The sequence below is a fragment of the Ailuropoda melanoleuca genome, chromosome 3, assembly GCF_002007445.2.
Source record: "Ailuropoda melanoleuca isolate Jingjing chromosome 3, ASM200744v2, whole genome shotgun sequence".
NCBI classification, from domain to species: Eukaryota; Metazoa; Chordata; class Mammalia; order Carnivora; family Ursidae; genus Ailuropoda; species Ailuropoda melanoleuca.
This window is the reverse complement of record NC_048220.1, coordinates 79,373,574-79,396,777: the sequence shown is the minus strand read 5'-3', so window position 1 is coordinate 79,396,777 and position 23,204 is coordinate 79,373,574. Positions and strand designations below refer to the sequence as shown.

The 23,204-nt window shown below is 39.7% G+C and overlaps 1 protein-coding gene across 4 annotated transcripts in view; it reads right to left on the bottom strand.

The window, feature by feature from the left end:
- Positions 1-8,823: 8,823 nt before the first annotated feature.
- Positions 8,824-23,204, bottom strand: part of FER (FER tyrosine kinase) — a 418,243-nt gene continuing 403,862 nt past the window's right edge. For all 4 annotated transcript variants that reach the window (XM_034656598.1, XM_034656597.1, XM_034656600.1 and 1 more), the window contains 2 exons: positions 14,033-14,155; positions 8,824-12,933 (listed from right to left, as the gene is read on the bottom strand). In XM_034656598.1, coding sequence (XP_034512489.1) covers positions 12,788-12,933; positions 14,033-14,155 — 269 coding nt within the window. In that variant the 3' untranslated portion in view covers positions 8,824-12,787. The remainder of the gene's footprint in view (positions 12,934-14,032; positions 14,156-23,204) is intronic.

Genomic DNA, 23,204 nt, shown 5'->3' with positions numbered 1-23,204 from the left:
TTTTTTTTTTTTTTTTTTTTTTTTTTTAAAANTGTTTGTTTTTTGAAAATTTGTCCAGTTAAAGTCTTCCACTGCTCCTGGACGGAAATTCAGACAAGCCACATAAGTTTGGGTTTTTCAACTACTGATATTTTGGGGCAGGTAGTTCTTGAATGTGGGGGCGTGTCCTGTGGCACTGTAGCATGGATAGCAGCCAGCTGGCCTCTACCTGCCAGTTGTAACAACCACACATGTCTGCAAACATTGTTAAATGTCCCCTGAGGGACAAAATTGCTTGTAGTTGAGAACATCTGCCATGACTTTTATGTTCAATGTGGAAAACAAAGTTCTAGAATCACATTTTTTCTTAAGCATTTAAGTTGAATGCTTAGCTCATGAATTTTCAACCCTTTTCATTTTATAATACAAAGTACTTCCCTTTTATTTTTGTTTTAGTTGTCAGGAAATTCAGTGAAATTTATTGCCTAATTGCTCTAATTAATGAATATCAGATATTTTGTTTCCTTTCTATGCTCTTTATAATTGAATTGTTTTTATATGAATTTTTTTTTTTACCTTCTTTTAATCTTATAGATGACTTCTGGCCTTCCCAAAATAATATTGAGGAATACATACTAATAATACATCAATGATTTTATTCATGGGTCATCTGTTTTGGGGTAAAAAAAAATGTGAGGTAATATGGATTTAGGACTCATTTCAAACAACGAGAAGAAGGAGGGGAAAGAGGAGGAAGAATGGGAGGGAACAATAAACTGAAGGAGGGATGGTATTTTAAGTCTGCTGGTCTCCCATTTGTAAGTTTCTATATGCATCAGAGCTACATAGAAGAGAGGCTGGATTTAGTTTGATCCAAAAAAAAAAAAAATTTAGGAGTTAACGTGGTGCGGCAGATGACTGCTGGTCTCCTTACTTGATGGAGATGAAAAGTAATAGTTCAACCATCACAGATGAGGTGTTCCTGCCTCTTACTGGTATTCCATGGGAGACTTATGAAGCGTGCAGTGTCTGGGTTTGGGGGCTGGCTGTAACAGGGGCTTCCCTGCTCTAAGTCTGTAAGACTCTGAGCCTGATAGGACACAAGTGTGCAAATCTTCCCACTTCCTACTCATTCCCTTTCATAAGGCGTGTGTTCCTTCATAAGTGTGTTCTTTCGAGTCCCACTGTGCTACGATACTCTGTTGTAATAATTCCTTGGCATTTGGCAGGGAGAGAAGAGACTCGTAAGCAGAGGGAAGGTCTTCAGGGGCTGCTGGGAAAATTAGCTTGGGATGAAAACCCAATAGGCTTAACTTATTCACTGGCTTTTATCCAGGTCTAGAAGGAAACATTTGGGCTAAGTGTGTTTTTCAGGAAAGGAAAAGACATTTTTGATTATGGAATAAGGCCAAACCCTACTCAAAGGTGGGAGGTGGAGGTCAGAAGAGGGTAGCTTCTAAGGTTGTCAGTTGTCTGGCTCCCTGTGACATTTATTTTTCTATTCTTGGCATTTATATTACTGTGACAGATCAATTAGCCTCTCACAATGTTCTAGTCCATTGACCTTATCATTTAACTATCTTATGGTGTTACTGTCACCATAGGGAGACTGCAAAAGAAACATTTATAATTTTGAATTACCTAGGTCCAGAGCTGGGGAAACATTAAAAGGCCTAGTTTGGATAATCATCAGTCCACTAGATGACTAAACCTTTAGGGAATTTTCCTTTTTCTCATCACTCCTGAATTCTGACAGCTACACCATAAGAAGCAAAGGAACAGAACCCACCCTAAATTGTGCTGTTGTTCAGGGATTCCAAAATGACTCGGAGAAGACTTGGAAGATCACAGAATCTCAAATTTGGAAGGGGCCTTACCTTAGAGATGGTTGTTGGTCAGGATCCTTGTCTGCAGGCAACAGACCTGGACTATGGATAATGCGGGCAGAAGGGAATTAGCTGGAAGAACATTGGAAAGCTCCAAGGTGAATGGGAGGCTGGAGAGCAAGGCTTAGGCATGCAGAGAAACCACAGGTGCTCTGCAGGGCCAGGAAGCAGGGATTACAGCAACGCCTTCCTAGAAGGAACACCCTCCAGCTCTTTCTTCCATCCTTCAAGACTCAGTCCTGGGAGAAAGGGTCTAGTTGGCTAAATATGGATCTTGTGGCTTGTGTAGTGGGAGGGCCCCATCAAGATCACACCAGATTTCCCCTGTCGGAAATCAGAATGCTTTTAGGAAGAAGGAATGGCTTATGGGAAGGAAAAAAAAAGGCAGGAGGTGGGGGAAGAAAAAAAGTTGAGTACTAGGTAATTCTTTAGTCCAACCTCATTTTACAGGGGAGGGAACGGTGGCTTGAAGAGTGAAATGGCTTGTTCAAGTTTACAAATGAGTGCGAGTCCAACCAGGGATGAGAACCTGGGTTTCCTAGCTTCCAGCTTGGTGCTTCTTTCCAGAGCGATGCCTTTGGAAGCAATGCCAACAGCCTTCCTCAGCCGTACTCACAAGAGTTTGGCCTAAGTGTGCTGCTGGTCAGTCCAGTTGTACCAGATTTGAAGAGTTTAAAATAGCACTTCATTTGGACTCAGCTTTTAATTGAAGGAGCGAACACTGACATTTTTATTAGAAACGAGCTTTTACATTCATGTTTTTTTCTAAGCCACATCATCACCGTCTGCCTGAAGAACTCATAAGCTAGAAGAGGATGGACGGTGAAGTGTGCTACTTGAAATAACATGAGAACTCCAGGGAATTTTAGAGATGCCGTTCAGACCCCGCGGGGGAATGGGATTTCAGTCAGATGGCCAGCCTTCCTTGGTGATGGATGCAGCTGGTCTTAATTAACTCAAGTCTGGAAAAGCAGAGGTTGTCAAGGACGCTGTGTCAGAAATCAAACTCGCGGGAGAGGAGGACGCAGTCCCAAACTGACAATTACGAGCTGCTCTGAATAGGAATTCACCAAGGGCCCAGAAACACAGAGCTCTGGTCAGAGTGCAGGGAGGCAGAGAAGCAGGCAGGTAGAAAAGATCTGGATAGATTGGATGTGCCTGTCCTCAGGAGCTTGGGGGCTGTCCCACAAACCGTAAACACATATGATTTGGAGAGGGGGCGGATGACTCTTCTAATCCAAGATCGGGGAGGAGGAGAAGACTTGGTTTAATGCAGGGAAACCTGTATAAATAATAGCATGCCGCTTTAGAAAGATGATCGGTTTGCTGACCGAAGGGTAGATGGAAGGAAGTCCGGCGTCCGGCCCGGAGACCAGCTCAGCCAGAGGTGCACGTCTGCAACTGCTATGTTCCAGTCGCTTCTCTTTCTAAACCTCCCTCTCAGCCACCTTTCTCCTCTAAATCCTTTTGTTATGTCTAAACAAATCCTGTTATGAAACAACAACAAAAAAACCTGGCAAACAGCCAGTCCACACAGAGAAATGGGACTTGAATTACATTTCGGTTTTGATTTCCAAATAGAGGGAGCAGTGATTGGACTCTAAGCAACACACACCCATTATCATCAGAACTCATAAGCTTAATTACAGAGAAACTGAAAGCTAATAATTTTTTATGCCAGTTACATCCCTAGGAGACCAGTTACCATGGAAATCTCTCCTTCCTTTTCTTCCACTTAGAGCGTATTTATGTGGAAAAGGAAGCGAAATATCAACACGATGGAAAGATTAAACAAGACATGGCACAGTTTGCTACAAATACTTTACATTTATTATAAGAATACAGTAAAAAGAAAGGTTCTGCAGACCTAGGAGTGGTAATTGATCTATTGGAAAAGAAAAAGGCTATTCAAAAATGATCTAAGTTTACAAAAATGATGAAATCATGTTTTAAAAAATCAGAAAACAATCGAAAAACATTCTACAATGTTAGCCAGTTGAAAGTGTATTTCCTCTGAATGTAAAAACTAACAAATAAATAAGTGTTAAATACAGATCAGAGTTAAAAATGGTCGAAGACAGACAACTAACGGTTTTATATAGTCAGCTGTCATTCATTGTCAGGCTTGTTCACAAAGCCGGATAAACTCACCAAAGGCCTTTGGGTACGTTCTACACTCGCATTTTTTTTAATAAGAAGCACCCTATTTCCAGTGTTTCTTTTAACCACCTCACAAATAAATTACTTTAAAACAGCAACAAAAAAGATTAAAGGTGCTTTAACCTGATACTAGAAGGAAACTTGGTAAACCACAGGAGTGTTTTGCTCAACGTGATGCTTACAGATGGAACACCTTGGCAGGCTGAGAGCAGGCCCCATTCGTACCCCATCATCTCAAAATCATCTTCTATCAAAGGGAAGAGGAAGCAACCCAGAAAACTGCATTTCTGCAACCACTCACTGTGGACCCGGGCCAGGAAAGTGGCAGTGTCGTAATCCAGTGGGCTACCCACAGTCAGATGGCCTGGGTACCATTTGTACATTTCATCTTTGCTTTCAATGTGCTTGGGTTCCTGAAGAAGTCAGGGCTGTTCTTGGGACTTTGACAATTTGATTTTAATCTCCTGCATTTATCTGGCATTTCCTAACCCTATGTGGTCGTATGGCTATGACTTCAGAGAATTCCAACCTTCCAGGGTACTCACCAGAACACACCAAGAAAAACACAAAGAAAACCGTAACATAAAGTCAGCAGAACTCACACGCCCACCAACCCTCATTATACGCATGTTGCTTCATTAGGCCATCTAATGTATTTAAACGTAAATATGAAATCTATAGATGTCTAACAAAGCTGTTTCAGTGAGAAATCTCAGTACTCTGTGGAGGAAAATGCTGAAACAGGTCATGAAAAGTGTGCGCTCCTGGCATGCACTGAGTCACAGGATAGTCTGGGAGTCTGGGGAACTGACGTTTCATATGGTGCAGTGAAGTGTTCACCAAATGAAAGGGAGTTTCCTGTCTTTGGCCCCTTTGGTCATGAACCGGAACTAACCAAGACCCTTCCCTACCAGCTCCCTTTTATTTATGATTTTGATTGATGCTCAGAGTCTATACCTGGGGCTGTATTTAGAATTGTAGGTTATGAAATACACTTGCTATGGGGAACCAGGTGAACTTTGTGGAACTAATCTCATTGACTCTAAAGCCAAACTAGTAAATCCCATTAAAACATGCATATTTTCTGTACGTTGCAAGAAAGGCCTAGCACCTGAGGAAGAATTATAGTAAATAAGTTCGCTTCTGTGGGAAACGGTCTTTTGCTTGAAGCTGAAGGAAAGCAATTCAGACTGGCAGGGGATGGGCTTTCAGAGCATCCCCCAGTCAAACAAGAAGTCTGCTGTACTCTGGGTTAGGAGTAAACATTCACAGTCATGTTAAGCACAGTTCTTGGCACCATGCCCTTTGCATTCCCTTATAGTAGTCTGGCATTTCTTAAGAGCAGACAGGCAAGTTTATTTCTACCTTGTCAAGTTATTTGTGAAAGGAAAATTCCTACATAATAAGGTGTTTCGCTTTTTAATTTTTTCCCCTTCTGTGTTTAAAGAAGAACAAAGGCATGGATTGGCGAGCTGCCAAAGACTGCGAGGATGGTCCTTTGCCTGGGATCTTAGTAATAACAGATTCCAGATCCCCTTTCAGACCCTAAAGTTTGAATCCAGGGCACTTAGAAATTTGAGCCCCCATTTGGGGGTGGGTGGGTTTGGTCTCCATAAAGATTGTTCAGGCAACTCAAAAGACCCCAAGGTTGTATAATTTGACAAGAGGTATATGAAGAAAATATTAATAATGAAAGTTTGGTCTCCTATACTTCATTTTTCATACTCAAATTTTTGCTGCTCCAGTGTGGGATTTGGGATTTCTTTTTTATGCCCATCTTACACTTACCCTGTGTTGCTCAGAGCATTGACATTTCCCATTGATATCTGTCCTACATAGGAAGTATTACTTCCTATGACCAGATGGATTGCCTAGATGGTTGTAGTTTTTGCAAGGGTGTTTTAACTGAGCACCTATGGGTGGAGCAGTATTTCTGTTGTCTGATGACCAAGTCTGGCTTCTTAGTATGTCATTTTAGAATCTGCTTTGGATAGCATCTACAGTGTGCTTAATCTTAGCAAAAGGGGGAAAGGTGTGAAGTTTGGCTTTTTAGGAAGGCTGCTGCTTTGGGGGAAGCGCAGAGTAGAGCTGAGGTTTTAACACAGGGGCGCTGCTGGGTCTGTATATCTAGTAGGTTGGCTTACTCTGACCTTCATGTTCGCTACCCTCTTTTCTGAATCTGTGGAGAAAGTCTTTAACATTTTTGACAGTTAAAATAATTTTAGACATTTACTGATAGGAAATGTGCAGGAAACAACACTAATTATTGGCATGGAAGAGAGGAATGGTAAAACTGAGTATGTCCAGGTGTTTAAGATAAAGTAGTCAATTGCTAGTGTTTTGACGTTTCTTTGGAGGTAGGTAGTAACTCTAATGAATTTACTTGGCCAAGTGGACAGGCTGCTTCCTTGGACACGCCTGCTCACAATGGTCTTTGTGTCCTAGGAAAAATCTCCCAAGAGGCTCTGTTGATAGTGTCACTCATCAAAGACATCTGCCACCTAACTGTCCTGTCTCTAGCACAGGTACGACCACGAAGCTGTATTCTAAGCTGCGTGTGCCACGGCGCCGCTCCCAGGGTGGGCGTGCAGTTGGCCTCAGTAAACGGATGCCTGCGAGCTCCCTACAAGGCAGGGCCTCCTGCGCACCTGAGCAGAAACTCTTTGGTCTAGGGCCCTTACGGTGCAGTCCGATAAAAGCTGATGATGAAGGCTTTTCTGTTTTGTTAGAGTAAGGATTAAGTAGCTGAATATGAGAAAAGGAAACACCAACCGGAAGTTAAAAAAAACAAAAACAAGAAGCAAAAAAACCAGGAAAAGTAGTAGCCTGCACCGTTCCCTGCACCTGACGTGGCAGATGTTCAGGAAACGCTTCCCGGATGAATAAAGCGGAGAGAACACACACGATAAAATTCCGCTACTGGGATCATTACTAGCACTTAGAGCATGACTTTGTAGAACACTTGAATCTGCTGGTCTCACTGGGAATGTTGGGGAAGACAGCTTAGAAATTCCAAATTTGAATCTGTTTAGAATAAAATAAATATTCATGTTTCAGGGTTCCAAGTTTGCTGGCAAGGAGGGAAGCTAACTCTGTCTTTGTGCTGCAGGCAGAGATATCTACTACAAGCTTTCTTTAATAACATAAAAAGTAGGAGCTTTCCTGGCAAACGTCCTCCAGTGCCGCCCACCCGGCCTTGCTGGGGAGCGGGCTGAGCCACGTCCCGCCCGCGGCCTCCCAGACCAACCGAGCCAGGCCCATTTCCCGGGCGCACTGGCTACCTCCTGAGATTATCAGGAGCGTAAGAGAAAATCAAATCAATATCCAATTCACTGTCCTTTGAGAAACGTTGTAGAGGCTTGGGAGGAATGTAATGTTGTATAACGTGCAGCAGGAAGCTCCCCGGAACCCCCTTTTGAGGACCGGCTTTCTCTTACTGCTGCTGCACTTCTTTGTCGGAGGGTTGACCTTCGCGCAGCGCGGGTGGCGTGGCTGCTGTCACTGCCCTGCCTCCCTCCTGTCTCGCTGCTGAGAGCCTCTCGCTCTGCCTTCTGCGTCTTACCTTGGGTGTGCTGCACCACGACTGGCTTTAGGGTGTTTCTAAGACTCTTTCCCCTCAAACGTGACGAGTACAAAGACAAGAAACATTGCTGTTTAACTGGTATTTTCCTCCTTCCCTGCTTAAGTCCGTGTTTCCCCAGAGTAGAGCTCACCCCAGGAAGGTCCCTCTGGGCATAACTCCAGCAGCCAATCAGTTACCATTAGTCAGGAGGGGAAACAGGGCTGATCCAAGTGCCCTCATCGAGGAGACAGCACCCTATAGCAGCCGGAGATTTCTAACTAAGTATGAATAATGAGGGACCTTTGTTTAAAAACAAATATTAAATATAACTAATGCAAATGGAAAGAGACTTTGAGGAATGTCTTTTAATTGTTTGAATGTATATATGCCCAGATCCTAGTCAGCGAGACAATGAGTGCAGGTGTGGTCCAGCAGCATCGTCCCTGAGCCATGGATAGAAAACTCCAAATGCAAGGGAGAGAGGTGTTGAAATTGCTCACACTAAGACCCACACCCTGGCAGGTCTGACCTTTTTTGCTTCTTTGGCTCCCGTATCTTTTTAATTTTCTATAGGGAAGGATCTGGCCTGGAGGCACTGTTCCCCGCGGGCTTTCTAGTTGACGTTGTCCAAGTCTCCATTCCACTTGAATTATTCCACGCTCGGTAGGGGCTGCAATGATCCTGTCCTAAAATAACGGGTTCTTTGCTCTCTTGCCTTTGCAGATGCTCACCTCAGCTCCTTATTAACAGACAAAGTCTATGCTCATTACTTCTGTGCAGTTTGAAGTGACTGGAATGTAGTTCAGCAGGGTTCTTCTCCCACCCAAGACTCTCCGTCCTTATTAGCGAGCTACGTGAGTCTTAATGTCTATACGCAACAATTCAGAGTTTAATCTTTGAACCGGTATGAGGCAGTAGGCTGGTTTTCAAGGGGTAATAAATATTTCCTTAAATTGAATTATGACTGAGATACATAATTTGTAAGTTTATACACCTTCTGTATTATAGCATTATTCTTTAAAGGAGAATTTTCTGGGACTCTAAGACTATCAGTATCTCCTTCAAGTGGGTAATCTTATACATGAATATTTTCTTTTGCAGAAATGAATATGCAATTCTGGATTCTCCCAAATAATACTGTATTCGGACTTGATGTGAAACTAATCAAAACAGAGAAAAATAAATAAAATTAAAATATTTAATAAAAAATTTCTGGTATGCATAAGCAAATCAGAGTTAGTAATAAAAGAGGTAACTTTATTTTAATGGTAAACTTTCATGCTAACTTAATAGTATAATGGAAATGTAATATAAACTCATTTTCATATAAAAATCTTTGTTTCCATTTAATTAACATATTAATACATAAAGAAGACGTGTCTTTTTCCAATGTCCGCCCCTTTGTTGCCCTGTTTATTTTGTGTTCTTCTCTGTTTTGTGTGAAGGCTCTGACCTAAATACAAAAGTCGTCTTTACGTGACTCAGGAGAGTGCCTACGGACAATCAGTTCCGTTGGTAAGGAACTCCCGAAGTGTCAGAGTTGTGAGCAAGGGAGCATGTGTAAACAGAAGAGGGCTGAGGCAAACAGCCTCTTTGCCGAATATATCAATCTCACTTCAGATAAGCCCTGGCCACAAAATAGTGTCCACAGAGTATACTCCCCGAGGTGGTCAGGTACACTCTGAGAACATCTGCTGATTCACAGGCAAGCCTGGGACAGTGGAATGCCTGAGAGAACTCGGAACGACAGCAGCCAGCAAGGTGCTGTTGCTGATTTTTGCTTTGTGTTATGTTTATCCCACTAACAAGGTCCTCAGTGTGGGGCATATATTATAACTAAAACACCTTCTTCTTGACACAGTCTTGTGTTATTTTAGTGGTATTAGCCAAACTACATAAAACTATATGGCAAAACCAAAATATAACATAGACAAGAAAACTGTACTGTGGCTTAAAGGAAATTGAACCTATTTCAATGACTACACATGAGCTTTTCTTTTAAAAATAGCCTTCAAATGAAAAACAGTTGTGAAATGTGTACTGAACAATAGCTAATGCAATTAGGTTCATGGTCTTTACTATCTGCTAGTAAGATGTCTCAGTAATATCGTACGTGTGATAAAACAGTGAATTATGGATGAAGGACTGTACTGCCTGTATTAGATTTGGGAGATAAGAGGGAAGTGATTACATGAGACCTCTCACTCGGGGCTCAGGGACAGGATGGGCTGAAATAAGGCCTCTGGTTTTAAAAGTTTAAACAAAACCTATCAATCCTTTATTATTATTTTTCTGGAAGAGAAAAAATGTATTGGCTTTGAGAAGTAACCTTAGATTGCATGGAATATGAAATTAATTTTAGGTTTCAAATATTGGCAATAAATGTTAGTTTAAATTAAAAGATTTCTTTTCTTGAAAAATGATGAACTACCTAAATATTTGTCATAAAGATTCGTTGGTGATTCAAGATCGAAAAATGCAGGTGAGTCAGTCAGGCTGCCTGGGCTTATCTCCCCCCCCACCCCTGCTCTGTACTCATAAATTTAAGGAATTATGACAGGAACCGTATAGGAACGATATAAGCAACTCTTGGAAAATCCATCAACATTTGTGACCTAACTTAATTACATTCCATCTAGTGGCAATTTTGGTTACTGTCTTCTTACTAAACAAGTTAGAAGGTTTTGTGTATTTCTGAAGCCTTCTTTCCCTACATCAACTTGCAAATTCAGAACAGTATTTATATGTGTGCTTTCTGGGTATGGATTAGCCTCTTAAAGTACATAATTCCAATAATTATCAGTGACAGAAGGGATGAATAAATTATGCTTCAAGCACAACAAAATTAACAGTAAAAAATGGTTTGCATAAGTTTTTCTTAATGCATGTGCCTATATTAAATTTAATATTCCATACAACTTATCCTGAAAGACTCCCAATGAGTTATTAATCCTGAACTATACCACTGCCTGCTTTGGGACAAAGAATAAAATAGAATTTAAATGCTGCAGATGTCACGATGTTTTGAAAAGCTTCTTTAATTTAAGCACAGAGTTATGATATGAATTGCAAATTCTAACAGCCTGGATGAGTGAAATACCAATGGCATGTTCAGTCTTTACACCAGAATGCAAAGATTAAACTTCAGGTCTTGTTCACAAAATTAAAGCCAAAACCGTCATCCCCTCTCCTTGCTGAGAGCTTAGCGTTGAGGCTAGTAAGTGATGAGAGGCTGTTTTCTTTAAACAAAGAATATTATGAAGAGATTCATTTGGAAATACTGACAAAGGGTAAAAATGTCCCATCTGACTCTTTCTTTTGAAGGCTGGCAAGTGCCTGAAGTCCACAGCACTTGATTTTCCACGGTACAGGCCATCAAAAGAAGTTTCCATTTATTTACCATATTTAACAGAGGGGAAGACAATGCTGATTTTTTAAAAAGTTGCTTTTCGTACTGCAAGATATTTTTGAGGGCAAGTTTATTTGGCTTTCATTTTAGTCTGGATGTAGTAATTATTAAATGTGTACAAAACTTGCAAGGAAGTTGAAATGATAGAAACAAGCTATTTGGTTCTCTTCAGTGTTATCCTTTATACTCTTAAAGTACTGGGTGTGAGTTCTGTGTGACGGTATTCGTAGGCAGCAAACAGCTGGAGAGGGCAGGAGGGAATTCCTATCCCATAAGCTCTTCCAATGGATATAACCAAACAATCACTAAGGTGCTAGGCCCGAGCACGTACTAAAAGCTCCCAAGCCACATTTACCCCTGAGCGTGACAATCTCCTACGCACACTGATCCTGAGAGGCAACTATATACAGAACATGGGGTAAGTTCCCTGGATGCAGCTAAGACTCAGGTCAACAGAATCCGACCTTGAACTCTGTGTTACGTATCATTCACACGAAGCGTCTCCAGAACTGTGCTCGCATACCTGTCAGCTACGATAAGGATTTCCTGGCAGCGGTGTGAGGGTAAATGAGGGGGGAGGGTGGAAACAGGAGGGCTGTCCCTCTGTCTTCTTCAACAATGTAATAGTGTTCATTTGACTTCTTGACCATTTACTCTCGCTTAATGGTAGCGTGTGCGTGCGTGTACACACATGAGGGTGTTTACGAACTAGAATCATGAAATTCTTTCAGCTCTGGAAAGTGGTACAAATAAGAGGAATTAAATACCAGGATGCGTCCTCTGAGGCGAAGGTACTTAACCAAAAGTAGGCGGTTATTTCTGCGGACTGTGCTTTGTAGTTTTGCTAAGAAGTGTTTTTGCTGCCATTAAAAGGTCTAACTATGAACATCCGAAAACATTTCTTAGAACTTTTCTTGTGAATTCAGACCATAAAATAAGAGGGGTGTGTGTGTGTGTGTGTGTTTGTAAAGGCATAACTCTGACAAGAAGGCAGATTTTATATTTTCCTTCTCTTTCTCTCGCTGCTCCTTTCTCCAGACTCCCCCCTCCCATTCAGAACTTCCTTCTTGCTGGCACAGTTCTCAGAAACATCCTTTAAGAGCTGCTCTTTCAACCCTAAGACTGTGCTCTTTGAGGACATGCCATGCGTGGTTGTCTGATGCCTGGACCAAGGAGCGGGGGAACAACTACCTTACTGATGATACAGGAGTGTGATGCTTCTCGCACTGCACTTATTTCTGGCATGAAAGAAAGAAAAGAAAACCCCTAAGAGATCCAACTAATTCCCCATATAAAATGATGTTTACAAATAGAATCTTGCCTTGGCAGAGCAAAAAGCCACCTTTGGCTGGAATGTGTCCTGCAGACATGGCATTACCAATGCTGCTTTTAGCACCGATGGAGTAGGGTCTGTGGCATAGGACAGCAGCCTGTGAACTGTCCCTGAAGTAGAAAACCTTTGAGAAACATCAGTGGTCCTGGTGTGAAAAAGATCAGCGGTCTGAGCTTTCCTCCGCTGAGAGGCTGTGGTTTTCTATTTACAATGGCCTGAAAAGGCAGGATTGCTGTGGTGAGCTAATAAAGCCCTTGGTAAGAGTGTTTGTTTCTGGAATACATTGGCCTCTGCCTTTTTTTTTTTTTTTTTTTAAGTGGCACATACTTAAAAAACAGTTAATAACAAAAATCACCTTAGAAGACTGTTGCAGGTAATGTGGTACAAACTCATTGTTAACGAGAAGAACAGTGTCTCTGTTGGAGGACCGGGTCCTAGAGGCTGTTTGCACTGCTCCGTCACTGTGTGATTTTCCTCTTGATGACAGCGAGCTCTTTCTGAAGTTCACTGAACTTGGGGCGGTTTTCAGGTTTATAATCCCAGCACTTGGTCATAATTTTGAAAATGTCCTCTGGGCAATGCTGAGGGGCTGACATTCGGTACCCTGCAGACCCAAGAGGAACAGAACAGAGAGTTTAGAATGGAGATAAGGTATCAGTGTACACAGGGCACTATGCAGTCGTAATCTTCAGTACCTTGTGTTGTAGGTGTAATAGAAACCCAAAAACCCATTTCAGGGCAAACTGACTTCTGTTTTCTACAGGTGATGCAGAATTCAGTATTACAGAGCCATCGAATTACCTTCTAGCTTGAATAACTTATTTTTCATTTGCTCGTTTGTCACAGAGTCTGAAGTAAGATAAATCACATACAAACGCATATTTTAGTTCTCTCAGTATTTGCTTTTAGAATTTCATTTTAGATGTTGTGGGCAGAGGTTTTAAAAAAAAAAGTCAACCCAGGTTTTTGAAGACGGAGAGAGGATAAGGATTTTAGAAACACTAATGTAAAAGTGAAATAAAAATGAACGGGAGTTCTGCTTGACAGCCCAAGAACTGTTAGTTCAGAGCTGTCTGCTGGGCTGGGCCGTGTACGTGCCCGTGCGTGTGAGCTCAGGAAGTGAGACGGCGGTGAGAGGAACGAGGGGGCTGCCCCCGGTTCTAAGCCTCCTCGAGAGGGGCCTCACGCGAGGGCATTCCCCCTGTGTCAGAGGTGTTCTCTCTGGTGAGAGCTGGGGACACAAGTGCAGGCCAGCAGGCCACCAGCACCGACCTGCTCCTGCTTCCGATCTGGGAACAGCACATGGTTTCTTCAGAAATGTTACACCATTTTCAAAAACTTCTCTCTGAAGTCCAGCTACATTTCCGTTTATAATACTATTAGTGGTGTTCATTTGGCATAGAACAAAAAATAGGAGGTTGAGGGACGCTGCTCTCTTTCGCTTGAAGACAGTGCATGGCACAGCCTTGCAGATGTCATGCCAGGCAGGGGGAATGGAAGGAAAGCCTACAGCTCTTATTTTTAAACTGTTGGAATCTTTACAAATTTCTTTTGCTGTTGTTGGTTTTTATTACAGAAGAGCCACACCATCCGCGGATGCCACACCTCTGCTGTCTGTCTGCACACTGTCCCCTCCTCCCGCTAGGAAATCCACAGACCCAGCATCAGCACCGTTCCTGGGGGCTACCCCGCCTTTGGCTTACCTCTTTCCACTTGCTCCCGGGCTTGCTGATTTGTCATTCCAGGGTACGGGCAAACCCCTAAGCTGAATGTCTCCCATAGGAGGATACCAAAGCTCCACACGTCACTCTCAGAACTGTATCTCCCTGCAGGGTGAACAAAACCAGAAGTAGGCAAATGTATAAGTAGGGGACCGTTTCTGGTTGTACAGGCCTCTGTCAGTCACATATGAGCATATTTAAGCTTACCAGCGGAATGCAATAACTAGTGATCTTATTTCTTCACTAGTTTTACTTTCCAGGACTAGTCATATTACCAACTAAATGAGTCCTCAGGCTGCTGGTTTAACAAAATCAGCTTTCAGATCACTTTTCCCCCACCAAAAACAAATATTCAGCCAGCATGCAAGCTTACTTTCCCTGTGATATTTAAATGAGATGGATGGTTTATATTAAAAAAGATACAAATTTATACACATCAATGCCTAGGAGATTAAATAAGTCGGATTTCTGCAGTTTTGTTTTTGCCTGCATCATTTTCTTTCCATTAAAGTTACAAACAAACTTAAAGCAATAATGAAAGTTTCTTAACTTCAGTTTTTTTACTTGTCACTGTTTACAGATATTCTTATATCTTTAAAGGTCTCATTTTCTCCACTGTTTCATTCATGGAAAATACACTTTTTCCTGTGCATTCTGAATAGAGTAGAATTAACATAGCTGGCTGATAAAAACAACTTCTTTATATGGTGCCTTGTTTTGTCAAACTATCTTGGTGCACCTGTTTTACTGAGCCAAATGAGCTAAGCTCTTTGGATTCCCTCCCCCCTTTTTTGGTAGTCTTCTGGAGAAGCACAGAGATGAAAGCACAAGATACCCTCTGGAAATGGATGTGAAATCAAGGAGGGAAACGGAAAAGTCCTTTCCATCCTCTAAGATGCAAAAAATTTAAAGATTTTCATAACATTTTATGTATCGAGCATATACTATCATAGCTAAACCCCATTTGTAGTGGTGCAAAAAAAAATTCTTAAATGGTTTCATTTCTATCCCCGTTGTAAGCTACCCACCTCAACTCCGCCACTCCAGGATTATAAACACCCCTCGGCTAAAAACGTCTTGTTACTTTAAAGTAAGATGGCTTTTTCTTTTTTCTTGAACAAAGTAAAATGAGAATGAGAGTGTGCCTGCGCTTTGATAACTGCTGTGACGTCAGAGTCTGGAGTGTAGCTGCTGATTATCCCCTCCAGCTGTGTGAATTAGCTTCCTTCTTACTAGACAGTAATTATGGAAATTCACTCTGCTGTTTGGTAGCAAGATTAGTTTTCTTGTCTGCATATCAACTCTTTTCATGTTTGCCATCCAGTAATTTAATACTTTACAGGGAAGTCATTCAATGACTACAAGTTAAGATTAATTCTTGAAGAAAGTCAAAGGTATAACCAGAGCAAAATACTTTGTTTTTGTAAGATAATATCAAGGTAGAGATCAAGAAAGGGATGTTGCATATAAACCAAGATCACATTGCAAAAGTGAAAGTCAATAACCTAATTCTATAACCTTGACCTTGAATCTGGTTTTGCTGGATAATTTAAATTTTTTAAAAAATATATTTTTAATTTATCTACTTATTTTAATGAGGTAAATTGATACATATTATATCAGTTTCAGGTACAGCATAACGTTTCAATATTTGTATATATTGCAAAATACAGTAAGTCTAATATCTATCACCATACTTAGTTACAAATTTTTTTTTCTTGTGATGAAAACTAAAGATTTATTCTCTTAGCCACTTTCAAATGTGCCACACAGTAGTATTAATTATAGTTACCATGCTGTGTTTTATATACCCATGATTTATCTATTTTACTACTGGAAATTTGTACTTTTTGAACCCCTTCACCCATTTTACCAATCCTTTACTTCTGGCAACCACCAACCTGCTCCCTGTATCTATGACTTTGGTTTCCTTCCTTCCTTTCTTCTCTTCCCTTCCCTACCCTTCCCCCCATCTTCTTCCCTCCCCTCCCCTCCGTCTTCCCTCCCCTTCCTTCTTCTTCCTTCCCCGTCCCTTCCTTCCATCTTCCTCCCCTTCCTTCTTCCTTTCATCTTCTTTCCCTTCTTTCTTCCTTCCTTCCTTTTAAAGATTTCACAGGAAAGTGAAATCATATGGCATTGGTCTTTCTCTGACTTATTTCACTTAGCATAATGAGCTCGAGGTCCATCTATGTTGTCACAAATGGCAAGATACTATCTTTTATGGTTGAATAATATTCCATTGTACATGTATACCACATCTTCTTTATCCTTTTATCTGTCAGTGAGCACTTTCTTTGCATGTCATAGCTACTGTAAATAATGCTGCAGTGAACAGGGGGGTCCACATATCTCTTCCAGTTAGTGTTCTTCATTTCTTCAAATAAATACCCAGAAGTGGAAATACTATATCATATGGTAGTTCTATTTTTAATTTTTTCAGGAACCATCATACAGTTTTCCATAGTGGTTACACTATAAATATTTCCACCAGCAGCACACAAAGGTCACCTGTTTTCACATCCTAACAAACATGTTATTTGTTGTCTTTTTGATTATAGTCATTTTAACAGGTGTGAGATGATCTCATTGTAGCTTTTTTTTATACACTAGTATTACAGCGCCATTGACTATATTCCCCTATGCTGTACCTTTCATCTCTGTGACTTACTAATTCTGTAACTGGAAGCCTGTACCTCCTACTACCTTTCATCCATTTTGCCCATCCCCCCAAACATCTCCCCTCTGTTAACTATCAGTTCTGTATTTATGGGTATTTTCCTGCTTTTGTTTTGTTTTTGTTTTTTTAGATGACAAATACGAGTGAAACCATATGGTATTTGTCCTTGACTTATTTCACTTATCATCATACCCTGTAGATTCATCTATGTTGTCACAAATGGCAAAATTTCATCCTTTTTTATAGTCGAGTAATATTCTATCGTGTATATATGCACCATATCTTCTTTGTCCATTCATCTCTCAATGGACACTTAGGTTGCTTCCATATCTTGGCTATTGTAAATAATGCTGCAATAAACAAAGGAGTGCATATTTTAAAATGTTTTCATTTTCTTCTGATAGAAGTGAAATTATAGGATCATGTATTTGTATTTTTAATCTCTTGAGGAACCTCTAAATTGTCTACTACAGGGGCTACAGTAACTTACATTCCTACCAGCAGTGCAAAGGGCTCCTTTTCCTCCACATTCTTGACAGTACTTGTTATTTCTTTTTGATCCTAGCCATTCTTACAGGTGTAAGGTGATATTTCACTGTGGTTTGGATTTGCATTTCCTTGATGATTAGTGATATTAAGCATCTTTCATGTGTCTGTTGACCATCTGTATGTCTTCTTTGGGAAAAAAATGTTCAGGTCGTCTGCCCATTAATATTATTATTTGTGGGTTTTTTTTGGTGTTGTGTTGTGTAAGTTCCTTATATACTTTGGATATTAACCCCTTATCAGATATGACATTTGCAAATATCTTCTCCCATTCAGTAGGCTACCTTTTTGTTTTGTTGGTGGTTTCCTTTGCTGTGCAGAAGATTTTTATTTTGGTGTATTTTTGCTTTTGTTTCCTTTGCCTGAGGAGACATAGCTAGAGAAATACTGCTAAGGCTAATATCAAAAATACTACTGCTAATGTTTTCTTCTAAGAGTTTCATGGTTTCAGTTCTCATATTTAGGTCTTTATTTCGAGTTTATTTTGTGTATGGTGTAAGAAAGTGGTCCAGTTTCACTCTTTTGGCTGCAGTTATCTAGTTTTCCCAGCACCATTTATTATAATTATTAAAAAAATATTTAAGTAATCTCTACACACAAAATGGGGATTGCATTCATGACCCCGAGATCAAGAGTCACACACTCTTACAACTGAGCCAGCCAGGCGCTCATCCCAGCACCATTTATTAAAAAAATTGTCTCTTCCTCAATGTATATTCTTTTCTCTTTTGTTACAAATTAAGTGATCATATAAGCATGGGTTTATTTCTGGGTTTTTTTCTGTTCCACTGACCTATGTGTCTATTTTTGTGTCAATACATACTGTTTTCATTACTACAGCTTTGTAGTACATCTGGTAATCTGGGATTGTAATACCTCTAGCTTTGTGCTTCTTCCTCAATATTGCTTTGGCTGTTCAGAGTCTTTGTGGTTCCATACAAATTCTAGGATTATTTGTTCTAGTTCTTTGAAAAATACTATTGGTATTTTGATAGGGATGGCATTGAATCTGTAGGTTGCTTTGGGTAGTATGGATATTTTAACAATACTATTTCTTCTAATCCATGAGCATGGTATGTCTTTCCATTTGTTTTTGTCCTCTTCAATTTCTTTCATCAACATTTTATAGTTTCCAGAATACAGGTCTTTCTCCTCCTTGGTTAAGTTTATTCCTAGGTATTTTATTCTTTTAGTGCAGTTGTAAGTGGAATTGTTTTCTTAATTTCTCTTTCTACTATGTTGTTAGTGTATAAAAACGCTACAGATTTCTGTATGTTAATTTGTATCCTGTAACTTTACTAAATTTATTTATTCTAATGGTTTTTGGTACAGTCTTTTGGGTTTTCTACTTATAGTAACATGTCATTTGTAAATAGTGACAGTTTTACTTCTTCCTTATCAACTTGGATGTCCTTTATTTCTTTTTCTTTTCTCATTGCTATGGCTAGGACTTCCAGCACTATGTTGGATAAAAGTGGCAAGAATGGACCTCCTTGTCTTCTTCTTTATCTTAGAGGAAAAGCTCAGTTTTTCACCATTGAGTATGATGTAAGCTGTGGGCATTTCATGTATGGCCTTTACTATGTTGAGGTATGGTCCCTCTAAACCCAGCTTATTAAGAATTTTTATCATGAATGGATGTTGAATTTGGTCAAATGCATTCTGTGCATCTAACTGAAATGATGATTTCACTTTGATTGATTTGTGAATATTGAACTATCCTTGCGCCCCTGGAATAAATCCTACTTGATTGTAGTGAATGATCCTTTTAATGTCATGCTGAATGTGGTTTGTTAATGTTTTGTCGAGGATTTTTGCATCTTTGTTCACTAGGGATATTGGCCTGTAGTTTTCTTTTTTGGTACTGTCTTGGTATGGTTTTGGTGTGAAGGTAAGGCTGGCCTTACAGGATGTATTTGGAAGCTTTCTCTACTCTATTTCTTCATGTAATTTGAAGAAGATAAGTATTAACTCTTCATTAAATGTTTTGTAGAATTCACCTGTGAATCCATCTGGTTCTGCACTTTTGTTTGTTGGGAGTTTCTGATTACCAATTCAATTTGGTCATTAGCAATTGGTCTGTTCAGATTTTCTAATTGTTCCTGATTTTTAGAAGAAGATAGGTTTCTAGGAATTTATCCATTCCTTCTAGGTTGTGCAATTCATTGGCATATAATTTTTTGTAGTAGTCTCTTGTAATCCTTTGTATTTCTGTCATCTTGGTTGTTACTTTTCTTTCATTTCTGGTTTTCTTTATTTAGGTCCTCTTTTTTCTTGATGAGTCAGGTTAAAGATTTAGCAATTTTGTTGATCTTTTCAAAGAACCAGATCTTGGTTCCACTGATATTTTTTTTCTATTGCTTTCTTAAGTCTCTATTTCATTTATTTCTACTCTGATCTTTATTATTTCCTTCTTCCTACTAACTCTGGGCTTTGTATGTTCTTCTTTTTTTCTAGTTCCTTTAGGTGTAAGATGAGATTGTTTGAGATTTTTGTTTGTTTGTTTCTTGAGGAAGACCTGTATTGCTATGAATTTCCCTCTTAGAATTACCTTTACTGCATCTCAACGATTTTGAGCCATTGTGTTTTCATTTGTCTCCATGTATTTTTTTATTTCCTTTTTGATTTCTTCATTGAATCATTGCTTGTTTAGCAGCATGTTGTTCCGCCTCCATGTATTTGTGCTTTTTCTAGTTTTTTTTTCCTATAATTGATTTCTAGTTTCAGACTGTTGTGATCAGAAAAGATGTATGATATGATATCAGTCTTAAATTTATTGAGATTTGTTTTGTGGCCTAATGTGATTTATTCTGGAGAATGTTCTCCATGTGCATTTGAAAAGAAATGTGTATTCTGTTGTTTTTGGATGGAATGTTCTGTATACATTTGTTAAATCCATCTGGTCTATTGTGTCATTCAAAGACACTGTTTCCTTATTGATTTTCTGTCTGGATGATCTCTCCATTGATATGAGTAGGGTGTTAAAGTCCCCTACTATTATTTTATTAGTGTCAATTTCTCCCTTTATGTCTTTTAATATTTGCTTTATTTAAGTGCTCCAATATTGGGTGTATAGTTAGAACTGTTATATCCTCTTGATCCCTTTATCATTATGTATTGCCCTTCTTTATTTCTTGCTACAGTCTTTGTTTTAAAGCCTGTTTTATCTTATATGAATATTGCCTTTTCCTTTCATAATTTTCTTCTGATTATGCATTTTATTTTCTGCTTAACGAAGTCCCTTTAACATTTCTTGTAAGACAGTTTAGTGGTGAGGGACTCCTTTAACTTTTGCCTGGAAAACTCTTTATTTCTCCTTTAATTCTGAATAATAACCTTGCCAGACAGAGTATTCTTGGTTGTAAGTTTTTTCCTATCAGCACTTTGAATATTATGATGCCATTCTCTTCTGGCCTGCAAAATTTCTGCTGAAAAATAAGCCAGTAGCTTTATAGGATTACCCTTGTATATTACAAGTTGCTTTTCTTTTGTTGCTTTAACATTTTTTTTTAATCTTTAATCCTTGAAATTGTGATTATATGTGTCATGGTGTGGGTCTCCTTGGGTTTATCTTGTTTGGAACTCTTTGCTTCCTGAACCTGGAGCTATTACTTCTTGAAATAAGTTTTCTGCTCCTTTCTCTTCTCCTTCTGGAACCCCTATAATGTGAATGTCTGTTTGCTTGATATTAAGGTCAAGGTTATGATCCCTTAGCCTAACCTCATTTTAAAAATCCTACTTTTTGCTTTCCTGCTTGAGTGCTATTACCCTGTTTTCCAGATTGATGATCTGGAAAATCTAATATTGATTGCCTCTAGTGTATTTTTTATTTTGGTTATTGTATTCTTCAACTCTAATTAGTTTTGTTTTACATTTTCTCTTAGTGAAGTTCTCACAAAGTTCATCTATTCTTCTCCAGTCTGGTAAACATCTTTATGGCATTACTTTGAACTATTTGTCAAGTAGATGGATGCTCTCCATTTCATTTAGTTCTTTTTCTGAGGTTTTGTTTTGTTCTTTGATTTGAAGCACCTTCCCGGTCTCCTAATTTTGCTTGTCTTTCTGTGTTTGTTTCTATGAATGAGGCAAAACTGCTATGTCTCCTAACTTGAGAAAATGGTCTTGTGTGTGGTCATCCCCTGTGTAGACTGTGTGTGCTTGGTGACTTTGGCTGGCTGGCTGGAGCTGTGACTGATATTGGCTGGGGTTCCTGGGCACTCTCTACTAGGGTTCCCTAGTGGGATGGCTGGAGCTGAAGTGGGTATGGGCCAGAGCAATCCTGGGCAGTCTCTTGAAGAGGGTGCCCTGCAGGAGAGCTGAGGCTAATGTGGGGTGCAAGCCAGGGGTCCCAGGGTGTTCAGGGCAGGCAAAGATAACCCTGGTGGGGTGGCTGACATTGAGGGATCCATAAGCCTGTGTGTTCTGGGATGCTCTATGCAGGATGCATCCTGGTAGGGCGGCTAGAGCCAGGGCAGGGTGTGGGCTGGGGGGCTCCCAGAGGACTCTGTAACAGGAGTGCCCTAGCAAGTCATCTGGAGCCAAAGTGGTATCTTTGAGGGTGAGTTGCACCTGTGTTACCTTGGCAAAAACTACTAGAGATGTAAAGAGCACTAACCAGGCATGTCTTGGTGTGTGCTGTCCTGGGTGGGGATGCCTTGCTAGGATGGCTTGGGTTGGTGTGGGCTAGGGGTTCAGGGTTCATTGAGGAGGCAGGTTGGCTTTCAAGGTGCAGTGGAATGTAAACCATGACACCTGCTAGCCCCTCTGATTTGGAGAGAGTTCCAGTAGCTCCCCTGCTGTTTAGAAGAGTTCTAGAGCTAGATCTTTTAAATTCTAATTGCTTTTTTAAACCCCAGCTTTTTGTTTCTTTTTTTTTTTTTTTTTTTTTTTTTTTTTCCNTTTTTTTTACCTAAGTACCAAAGGGCATCTGGGACATCATGTCACTGTGGTTTTGATTTGCATTTTCCTGGTGATTAATGATATTGAGCATTTTTTTTCATGTACTTATTGGCCATCTGTATGTCTTCTTTAGAAAACTGTCTAGTCAAATTTGCCTATTTCTTAATTGAATTAGTTTTTTTATATTGAGTTGTATGAATTATTTTGGATATTATTAGCCCTTCATCAGAAACATGATTTGCAAATACTTTCTTCCATTTAGCAGGTTCCCTTTTCATTTTGTTGTTCCTTTCCTTTGCTGTGCAGAAAGTTGTAGCTTGCTGTAGTCCTACTAGTTAGTTAAAGTAGAAAACCTTTGCTTTTGGTGTCAGATCCAAAAAATTATCTCCAAGACCAAGTCAAGGAAATTACTGCCTATGTTTACTTCTAGGAATTTAGTGGGTTTGAGTCTTCTGTTAAAGTCTTGAATCCATTTTGAGGTAATTTTTGTGAATGGTATAAGATAGTGGCCCAGTTTCATTCTTTTGCATGTGACTGTGTAGTTTTCCCAGCAGCATTTATTGAAGAGACTGTTCCCTCCCTATTGTATAGTCTTGGTCCTTCTGTTACAAATTGATTAACCATATATACATATATACATTGGTTTATTACTGGGCTCTCCTGTTTCATTTGATCTATGTATCTATTTTTACACCAACACCCTACTGTTTCAATTACTACAGCTTTTTAGTAGAGTTTGACAACAACCAGCACAATGCCTCCAACTTTGTTCTTTCTCAAGATTGCCTTGGTTATTCATGGTCTTTTGTAGTTCCATACAAATTTTAGAATTGTTTGTTCTATTTCTTTCAAAAACGCATTTAGTCTGTTGGTTGCTTGGGTAGTATATACATTTAACAATATTAATTCTCCTAATCCAGGAGCATGGAATATCTCTCCATTTATTTGTATTGTCATCAGTTTCTTTCAATAATATATTACAGTGTCTAAGTCTTTCACCTCCTAAGTTAAATTTATTTGTAGGTATTTTAT